The sequence below is a fragment of the Bubalus bubalis genome, chromosome 12, assembly GCF_019923935.1.
Source record: "Bubalus bubalis isolate 160015118507 breed Murrah chromosome 12, NDDB_SH_1, whole genome shotgun sequence".
NCBI lineage: Eukaryota > Metazoa > Chordata > Mammalia > Artiodactyla > Bovidae > Bubalus > Bubalus bubalis.
Genome location: NC_059168.1, coordinates 42,849,794 through 42,860,019, shown reverse-complemented (window position 1 = coordinate 42,860,019; position 10,226 = coordinate 42,849,794). Strand labels below are relative to the sequence as shown.

Genomic DNA, 10,226 nt, shown 5'->3' with positions numbered 1-10,226 from the left:
GCGCTGACCCGGGGCGGTCACCCCACCACTGTGGCCTCCCCGCTGCTCCCGCGAGCCAGTCGCTCTTTCTTCATTCCCCATTTTCTTTCCCTGGGTAACTGCACCGGACTAGTTGTGCTCTGCCCGTAAGAAACATTTTCTTGCCGTTCCTCGGTGCTTTAGCAGTAGCTCTGGAGTGGGAGGGGGTGTGTCTTTTCCTGGGACCTAGCTTAGGGACCTCCCGCGGCGCTGGGAGCCCGTTCCCAGGGACTGGCACTCCCCGGACTGCCCGGGCTTTGTCCTCTGGCCGGCGGCGGCCCCGTGAGGTGGACGCCTCTGCGCCTCCCTCGCCCTGGGTCCGGGCACTCCACTCCCGGGGCCGCAACGTGCCCCGAGTCCGGCTCCCTGTTCTTTCTTCCTCCGCGGTCGTTGAGAGCCTGACTCCCTGCTCCCAGTGGCATTCAGACTCGATCGTTTGGGCGTTCAGATCCCCGGCCCTCCGGCTCGGCCTGGGGGGCGCCCTCCCCGCCAGCCGGCCAGGGGCCTGCACCTCCTCTCTCGCCCTTGCCCTCTCTCTCTCTCTCCTGACCGCCCGGGCTCCCGGAGGCCCCCGCGCTGCCTTTCCGGACCCGCAAGCCTCCAAACTTGAGCTGGACTCTGCTTGGCCGGGCGCTCCTTCCCGCCTCCCCTCGCCCGCGGCGTAGCTGTAACTTGGAGGCTCAGCTCCCAACTTCGGGTAATTTTTCTTGGCTATCCTCTCCTCGAGCAAAGTTTCCCGAGCGCAGCCGCCGGCTCTGGGCTTTCGGCCCCCGGCGTCCGCACACGAGGCGCGAGCTCCGCCGCGGCGGCGAAGGGAAGTGGGTGTGCGCACGCAGGAGGGTGTCCGGGAGCAACTCTACCTGGCTTCCCTCCGCCCGCGCTTCCCCGGCCCCTGCAGCCTCCAGACACTCTTGGTTTTTTTTTTTTTTTTTTTTAATTTAAAATAATCTTTCATTTTAGGGTCCGCGTGCCGGGGTTGGGGGGAGCAGGGCGCACGTCTGGCTCTTCCCCTCCCCCGCCGCCCCTTCCCTCTCTCCCCGCCAAGCCGCTGCCTCGGCACTCGCTGCGGCCACTGGTGAGCCCGAGGCCCCAGCGCCCCCTCCCCTCCGCCCGCCCCTCCCACGGGGGCCGCGTCTGGCGTCTGCGGAGCCCCCCGCCCGGCACCTCCCCCGCCCCGCACTGGCCATTGGCTTGTCCTGGTCTCTTTTTCATGTCCAGCCCCTGATGTGTGTCCATTGGTGTGAGCTTCCCCTTCCCTCCTCCCCTTCTCTCCTGCTCGCCCTGCCCATGTTTTGTGTGTCTCTGTCCATCCAGACTCCTGACGTTCAAGTTCGCAGGGACGTCACGTCCGCACTTGAACTTGCAGCTCAGGGGGGCTTTTGCCATTTTTTTCATCTCTCTCTCTCTCTCTCCCCCTCTATCTCTCCTCTCTCTCTCTTTTTTTTTTGGTTAAAAAAAAAAAAAAAGCCATGACGGCTCTCCCACAATTCATCTTCCCTGCGCCATCTTTGTATTATTTCTAATTTATTTTGGATGTCAAAAGGCACTGATGAAGATATTTTCTCTGGAGTCTCCTTCTTTCTAACCCGGCTCTCCCGATGTGAACCGAGCCGTCGTCCGCCCGCCGCCGCCGCCGCCGCCTCCCGCCCGCCCCGCAGCCCACCATGTCTCGCCGCAAGCAAGGCAAACCCCAGCACTTAAGCAAACGGGAATTCTCGCGTAAGTAACCCAATAATAGTAATAATAATTATTAATAATCACGAGAGCGCGCAGGACGAGAAGCAAGAGAAAGGGGGAGAGAGGGGTGTGTGCATGCATTAAAAAAATTTTTTTCACAAGAAAAACCTCCGAGAGTCGGGATAAAAGAGATTAAGGGGGGGGGGGGAACCAACCTCATCCCATCCCGAATCGTAGCCGTATGTACACTTTTGGGATAGCACGAATCTTTTAATTTTATTTAATTTTACAAAAATTTGACTCCTCCTCTTTCCTGCTTTCCTCTGCTTTATTTCGCTTTTCGGAAAGGAATGCAATGATTTCGCCTCCAATTTTGCAAAATAATGAACAATGCTGTGGATGCTAACAACTCTCGTGCAAACCTAAGGAAGGGAACTGGAGGGGAAAGGGGGTTACTTCCACTTACCGTAGGAAGAAAAACGGGGGGTGGGGAGCCCAAGTAAAAAAAAAACAAAAAAAAAAAACACAACAATTCCCAGGGAGAAAAGAGGTGAGACTGGCCCTTGGACACCAGCGCGCTCACGGTCAAGTGTGCACTGGGAGTAAAGTAGTCATCTCCACAATAGTGAGAAAGTGGGATTGTGGGAGGGGGGCCCCGGGCGCTCTTGAGTCCGCCGAGTCTGGAGAGGGGCCGCGGCGCCGGGAGAGCTTGGGCGACCGGGAAGGACCGGAGCCGCGGCCGGCGCTGCAGCCTTTTGTTCCGGCCCGAGGTGGGTGTTTGCCCCGCTGCCTTTTGTGCCGGCTCCTCGCGCTTGCCCTCCCGCGCCGCCGCCGCCGCCGCCGCCGCCGAAGGGCAGGAGCGAGGGCCGGGGGCCAGTCGAGGAGGGAGAGAGGGCGCTGTGGCTGCTGCCGCCCGGGTTGCCGCTGCCGGCCCCTCCCGGCCGAACCTCAGCGGCGGCGAAAATAGGTGAAAATAAAATAAAAAGCATAAAATAAAACAAGGCAACATTTTTTTTTTTGCCCCCAGACAGACTCCAAACGCTCCGCCAGCCTTTTGCAGCAACGCTCTCCTCTTTGACTCCCCCACCGCGCCCCCCCCCGCTACAAATATCTCACAATCTCTAATAGAGGGGAAAAATACAATTACCCCCTTCACCAAAACCTCTTTAGTTGCAAACTTAGAGCGCCGGCGGCACAGAGAGGGAGCGAGGAACTCCCTCCTCTTACTATTTTTTGGAAGATTTTCAAAAAAAGTGGAAGTGGATTTTGATTGGGAAAAATCTCGTGTCTGAATGTTTACAAGCACCGCGTGTGCGGGAGCCTCCTGCCAACAAACAGACAGAGGACCGAGCGCGGAGCGGCAGGCCGGGAGCGGGCGGCGGCTGCGGCCGGGCCTCGCCGGGGCCTCGCCCGGCCTCGCCGCGCCCCCGCCCCGCCCGGGATCGCCCACCCGGCACCCGCCGCCAGCCCGCTGGCCCAGCGGCAGGCCGTGCAGCGACTCAGCGCCAGCGGGTCCAGGATCCTCTCTGGCCCCCTAGTACAATGCCCAGACCTCCTCTTGGCCAACCCTACTGCGAAATCGCTGGGGAGAAACTCATCTTTGCAAAGCATTTTTATTTTGCAAAGCAACCCTAAAAGCGAGTCCTGTCTGTCCCCTACCCGCGACGCCTCTGGCCCCCAGCTCGGGGCGGCAGGGAGATCACCACGTGCCTTCCCTGCCCCCCTCCCACAGGGACAAGCATATAGCCCCCAGCTCCCGAGCTCGGCCAAGCTAGGTGGGGGTCGGGGTCGGGGGGGGGGGGTGGGGGGTAGGCGGTAGGGGAGTAGCTGGTTCGAGTATGCTTTTGGGGAGTGTTCGACCCCGGGACTCCAAGCATCCCTCCCTTGAGTTCTTGCTCTCTACCTCGGGCCTGGCTGGATCTGGGGGCCCTTCTGAGTCTGTATAAGGGAGGTGGGGTGGTTAAGTGGGTGGTTGTGTCCTGGCTAACAGAATGCTCCTGGAAAGGCAGGCGGTGGGCTCTAAGGAAAGTTTGGCTGCAAAGGAAAGAAAGGCGTGCGAGGGCCCACTTCCCTCCCCCACCTCATTCATGACCCTTATTTTAATTTTTGCTGCAATTTTAAAGGACCACCCCATATCCAGTTCTGTATTTTTTAAAGGTGTGTGTGTGGGGGGGGGGGGGTGCGCGTAGGGAATTGAATTTTTCAGAGTCCTGGAACTTGTCATACACTTCGAAAGCTCCCCCGCCCGGGCACGTTGCGGGGCCCTCCCTCTCCCCACCCCCGCGCATCCCTCCCTCACCGCTCTCCCCCGCCCCCACTCCCCCGGCCGCGCCGGATGCGGAGCAGACGCGGCGCGCGGCGGTGTGAAGTTACAGCCCGGCCAGGTACCGGCGGGAAGGAAGGGCAGTGTTCGCAGCACTCGGGAAAGCCGGGCCCTTCTTCGGAAGGATGCACTGGGGGCTCAAAGGACGGACTGTGGCGTGCAGTCCAGGCTGCTCCCACGTCCCCCACTCTCCCGGGGCCCATCCCGAGGCTCCAGGCTGGGTGGGTTATCCCCTTGGAATCCCCGAGTCTCAGGGCGGGTTTTGGGTTAAGGGGCCAGTGTAAAGTGGGTACGGTGGTCGCTCCTTTCTAATTTTCTGGGTACGCAGAGGGGGCGGGAGCCATTCTAGTGTTCAGGACCCCTTTTCCCTCCCCCCTGCCCCCATCCCCCGCTTCTAGGGCTGAATGAGCCGTTCGGTCGCTAGGAGGCAGAACAAGATCAAGAAAGCTCAGCGAACTTGAACCTGTACCAGGGCCTCCTCCCCCACCCCCCTCTGCATTTCTCGACCCGGAGGGAAGAGCTTTGCGAGGGTGGGGGTGGGGGAAACGGACGGTTAGGCAGAATTCCCTTTCTCTCCCCCCCACCCCATCACCCCTTCTGTCTTTGTTCTTCGTTTTGACTTTAAAAATGCTTCTGGCCAGGGCTGCGGAGAAGTGTCCGGGCGCGCGGCCGACTCCCCAGTGCACCGGGAGTGGAGCGGGGTGCAGTTTTCGTTCTTTCGGGCAGGCGTTTTTGGTTGGGAGGAAAGGGGAGTGCGCGCTCTCCGGCTTTGGGGCAAAGCCGAAAGCGGGATCCGGCAAGTTTGCACTTAGTCTCCAGGTTCACTTCTCCCACCCCCTCATCCCCGTGCAAAGCGCGGACCGAGGCGGCCGCGGCAGGCTTGCCGGGCGCCTCTGCAGCCCGACCCCCCTCCCCCCCCAGCTCCCCCGCCTCCTGCAGCTCTCGCCTCCGAGCCCGAAATCACAACAATAGTAATAGTTATCATCATAATGATGCGGGCAAACGGCGTCATTAATAATGAATAACCGCAGCCGCCGCCGCGCTGTGCACACCGGTGCCGGGGATTGCGGGAGAAACGCATTTGCAGAGATCCCTCAAAGTAAAAAGTGTGAGCCTGTGGACACAGAATGAATTTCAGGACCCGCGCCTGAGGTGTGTGCGGTGATCCCGAGACAGCGCCAGGGTAACCTGCCGAGTTTTCCAAGCCTCACTTCCCGTGTCTCCACCTGGTGGGCCTGGGGAACCGTCGTCACCCCGCGGCCGGGCAGGACCGGCGTGGAGGCAGCAGTCGGGGCCCGGGGCTGCCCGCCGCCTCCCGCCCCCAGCCCCAGACTCCCGGCTCCGGGCCCCGCGGCCCCGCGGCCGCCGCTGCACGTGTTCGCAGCGAGCGCGGCCGGAGCCTGCGGACAGCACGCTACTCGCTTTGTGCCCCAGAGTCCCCGCGCCCAACTTCACTTTCCGCGGAGCCCACCCCAGCCGAGCCCTCTGCCCCGGGCCTGTCGCCCCTGCCTTCGCTTTTGTTTTTTTGCTTTTTCTCTCCGCATTTCAGTCTCGGTGTGCTTCGTTACCCTGTTAAGACAATCAAAGGGAAGGACTTGGAAAGCAAACTTGAAGGCAGAGCGCCTTTCCCCCTCCCCCTCCCCAGCAGCCCTTGTTTCTCTTGCTCCTTCCCTACATTTCTTATAAGGCTTTTTTTTTTTTTTTTTTAATTTATTCCTTTGCAACTGCTGAGAGAGGAAAGAGATCTCAGTTCAGCGGCTGGGGCATTGAAACGTTTCAGTCAGTCTTGCTGTTTGAACGCAGAAACATTTTATTTTGTATTTCTTTTTCCCCTTGTAGAGAATTCACGGCTAATTATTATGATTATTTGCCCACTCCCTTCCACTTCAATCCTGGACTCCCTGCTTTGTAGCCAGCGCTTAGGCCGGAGCTTAGAAAGGCCGGTTTTGTGGGGGTGAAGGAGGATGGAATTGAATTGAGGGAGGGGGTAAAATGGCTGAGGTTAGGAATGTTTTTAGGGAAAGGGGAATTTGCATTAAAATACAGAGAAATTATCAGAGCCCAGAAAGGAAATGTTGATTGCCACTGAGAAAAGATGTCAATGCAAATCAGTAGATTACACCAAGAGAATTGTATTTTCATATTTTCTTTGTGCCTCACTTCGTCTGATTTTTAATAATGGAGCAGCAACGATAAGAACACATTTTGGTATTTCTCTGAACATCACCAGCCAAATGTTTAGTAGAGAGCCTGATGTTAAAGGTATTTCATACATTAGGATATAATTCTTGTTAATTAGCAATAATTTACGTTAAGAGCATAGAAAATGTTGAGGTTATAGGTTTTATATCTGTACATTTGATCATCTTGTTATTTTCAAGAACTTTGCCTCCTATAAAATTAATTAGGTGAAATGTGGAGGTGTAATCAGCAACCTCTGAATTACCACTTCATTTCCTGGTTTTGATTGTAAATCAGTTCAGTCACTACATTTAGAAGACTTTAACCAAGTCTGTTTTGTACCGGGTTACCTTTAACTGTTTGATACCTAGGAGAGTATCTTCTTTTGCTCCCAAATAATATTTCCATTTTCAGAAATGTGTCAGGGCTTGGGGATAAAGAACAAATCCTAACGACGGAGTTTAAAAAAATGTTGGTTTTTTTTTTTTTTTTTTTGCCAAGGTTCTATGTACTACTAACTTTTAAAAAATGAGGTATTTCTCCTCAGTCTTTCTTCAATCTGTAAACCTCTGAGCTTGTAGTTAATGCTGAACAACAACCAAAAAAGCCACATTTGTTAATGTGTACTTAAAATCCTTAATTCAAATAGGAGGAATCTTGGCGAATAACTTCCTTATTCAGTTCCTCCCTTGTCACAATGAAAGCAAGCAGGGGAAAGATGACATAGACGCATAATGCAAAAGCACTTCTGTTTGTCTCCTTTTATTTGGAAAGTATGCATGTGTATCTATCTTTCGGTCAGTATGTTGGGCAAAGAAATGTAAGTGCTTACTTTTCTGTCTTTATTAGTAGGAATATAACCTTCATATTCCTGTGGTGACCTTATGTTAAATTAGGAGGAGTACCAGAGGCTAGAAATTATGACATGTCCTAGTTGAGCACAGGTGCAGCTAGACGGGGCTCTCTCAATATTATTTCACCCAGCACATCTGGGAGTTACTCCAGATCTTCCCCCTCAGTATTCAGCCTGGGTAGGGTTGAAATAAATTTAACCTGAGTTCACTGGATTTTTGCACTTTATCAAAATCTGTTCCAATATTCTACACTCAAATTAAAATCTATTTTTTGATTCTCTGTGGCTTTAAGTTCATTAAATGTGAAATTGGCAGCTTGCTAAAGAAGGTCAGACTGATTAACTGTTTAAGACTTGTACATTTTCTGCTTCAGTTTTATTAACTGGCAGCATCCTGGATGTATTCTGTGTTTTGTAAATTTTTTTTTTGGTGATGGAGTAAGTAAGCGTAAGGTTTCAGGAACAGAGGCTTACTCTCATTTCCCCTTTGGAAGTTTAAAAAATGATAGAAGCTGTTCAGATACATGCTTGAGTATTTTGGTGCAAAGTTGTTTTTTTTTTTTAATTTAAAGAAACAGGAATGAAAGACATATCTACCTTGTTGTACCATCCACTGGTAATCATGTGTACAGAAATAGTCCCATAATGAAGCATTTTGGAGCTCATTCAGAAAATTAGTCAACTTTGACAACATTAGACAAAGTATTTCAAGTCTTAAGAAAAGACTTCTCAGCCTTGATCTGAAATGTGGCGTTTGCTTGACCATTCTGATTTTTATGTGATGGGGGCCACCAAGTGCAAACATGTTTAGAATATTTTAGGCATTCCTTTCTTCAGAATGAAAAAATGACTAATTGGCTTATTTTCTTAAGTACTCAAAAGTATCCCATTTAGCTAATGTGTCTGAGAAGAATTGCCAGTGAATTTGGTATTTGTTTGATTTTGTAGCACTGCTGAGAGTGAGATCAGAAAGGTTTTTGGCAGTGTGGGTTATACTGCTTTATGATTATTATTTAGATCCGTTTCACAGGTGAATGCAGTCTTTTTCTTATTACGGCAGTGTAAATACGGCACGTTTTCTGTGTGATGTAGTAGCTTTCTAATTTATGAAGCCATTATCTCTGTATATTTTGAGTGTATATGTTCACACACAAAGAGGGTGTGTGTGTGTGTGTGTTTATTCACCTCTCCTTTTATTCTTGGGCACAATAGACAACTTACTGTATAGGAAAAAAGAAACAAATTTGGTTTCAATCCATGTTTTTACCAGATCTTTGGGGGTGGTTATTATTTAAGCTTACGTTATGTTTCTGTGCTAACTATTTAAATAACAGTCACATTCTTTCTAAACTCACAAACCGGACACTGTTGTGTGTGTGTGTGTGTGTGTGTGTTATGTATATATGTGTGTGTAGTTTTCCATGGTAGTATGCAAGTCAGGCAGTTTTCTTTAACTATATAATGGTTTACCTCTGATAAATTTGCTTTCTTGTTGTCAGTTTCCACACCCTTGTATGTTTCAGGTGCTCACATGTTTTTCTGAGACTTAAATGGAGGAGCCTAGAAACCCTTTACATAATGTGCTGGGGTGGGATGGGGTTGAGAATGTATTTCCCCCTTTCCTCTCCCTTCTGGCCCTCTAATAATTGTGCTTTTGTTTCTTCAACCACAGCCGAGCCTCTTGAAGCCATTCTTACAGATGATGAACCGGACCACGGACCTTTGGGAGCCCCAGAAGGGGACCACGACCTCCTCACGTGTGGGCAGTGCCAGATGAACTTCCCGTTGGGGGACATTCTCATTTTTATCGAGCACAAACGGAAACAATGCAATGGCAGCCTCTGCTTAGAAAAAGCTGTGGATAAGCCACCTTCCCCTTCACCAATCGAGATGAAAAAAGCATCCAATCCTGTGGAGGTTGGCATCCAGGTCACGCCAGAGGATGACGATTGTTTATCAACGTCATCTAGAGGAATTTGCCCCAAACAGGAACACATAGCAGGTAAATGAGAAGCAAGGAGAAAAGCTGTTTGCATGTTTTCTTTTCATTTTCAGAGGCACTGTAGCCATGCACTAAGGAGTGGTGAAGTGCTTTCTGTTTCTCCATGTGACTGTCCATGACAGCCCTGTAACGTTCAAGTAATCATTCCTATGGCTTATGTCCAGAACACACAAAAATAAATATTTTCCATTTCACTTGAGTCAGATGTAGGCAGGATAGGTTACACACACCTGATACCCTCTCTCTGGATCTACTGATTCTGAATTTCTTTCCTTTTCTCTCTCCTTCTCATTTTGAAGTGTTGAGCCTTACTACACCTAGCCCAGTTTCCAAGGCCCATTTCCAACCCTGGTGATAAGTCAGAGGCAGAGGGGCTATATGGGCATTTGTAGTTCGTCCAGTAACATGTTTGGGTCAGAATACCTGATCAGGCTTCCCTAGTGGTGCAGTTTGTTCTCGAGGCTTCCGTGACGTTCGGTGGGCTGGAGGGGCATTTTGGAGGGACTGGAAAGAGTTAACTGAGCTTCGGGGCTAGCCTTGGATCCATATTGGCTGTCAGCCCGTATGGGGCTGTAATTAAACACAGCCCCGTGGTGGGATGACACCGTGACCTTGACTTTAAGATGCCATTTTCGACTGGCCAGGCCAGAGTAGAGAGGGCAGTTGCTGAAGCGCACAGACATGCTTACTCGAAAAGTTTAAGGGCATGTTGGAAATTTCAAAAGGTTGGTTTGACAGGAACGGCTGCTCCTTGCAGCCTGCCTCCTCAGCTAAATGATAAATGCTTCTTTGTGCTCTCTCTTGTCTCTGATGTGGTTTTGACAGATGTATCTTGATTTTGTTTGTGGTTTACACAACCACATGTCACCCTTACAAATGTCCAGTCCAGACTTCACTGTTTCTGCTGTAACACAATGTTAAAATTCTCTTGGAAAAATACATATACACATTCAACAGCCTTGCTTCCTCTGGTTAATTTTAGCAGAAAGGTAGCTAGAGGTATGGGTTTCTCAGCAGCACAAGGGAAAGGAATTAACCACTAACAGAGGGACTTAAATCCCTACTCTGAATGATAATCAACAACACTATATAGTGACTCTTAAAACATTTTAATAAATGAAACAACAGTGATTTAACGTACAAGATGAAGTGAATGCGGATTCTGTAGTGAC

At 51.3% G+C, this 10,226-nt stretch overlaps 1 protein-coding gene across 9 annotated transcripts in view; it reads left to right on the top strand.

The window, feature by feature from the left end:
- The first annotated feature begins 606 nt into the window (after positions 1–606).
- BCL11A (BAF chromatin remodeling complex subunit BCL11A) overlaps positions 607–10,226 on the top strand; it is a 102,431-nt gene continuing 92,811 nt past the window's right edge. Inside the window, exons 1-3 of one of the 9 annotated variants that reach the window (XM_006073883.3) lie at positions 607–715; positions 1,562–1,737; positions 8,725–9,054. In XM_006073883.3, coding sequence (XP_006073945.1) covers positions 1,683–1,737; positions 8,725–9,054 — 385 coding nt within the window. In that variant the 5' untranslated portion in view covers positions 607–715; positions 1,562–1,682. Of the gene's footprint in view, positions 716–1,153; positions 1,738–5,051; positions 5,171–5,796; positions 6,281–8,724; positions 9,055–10,226 lie in introns of those variants that run through there. The other 8 variants (XM_006073884.4, XM_044925929.2, XM_006073886.4 and 5 more) reach the window with 8 other exon arrangements.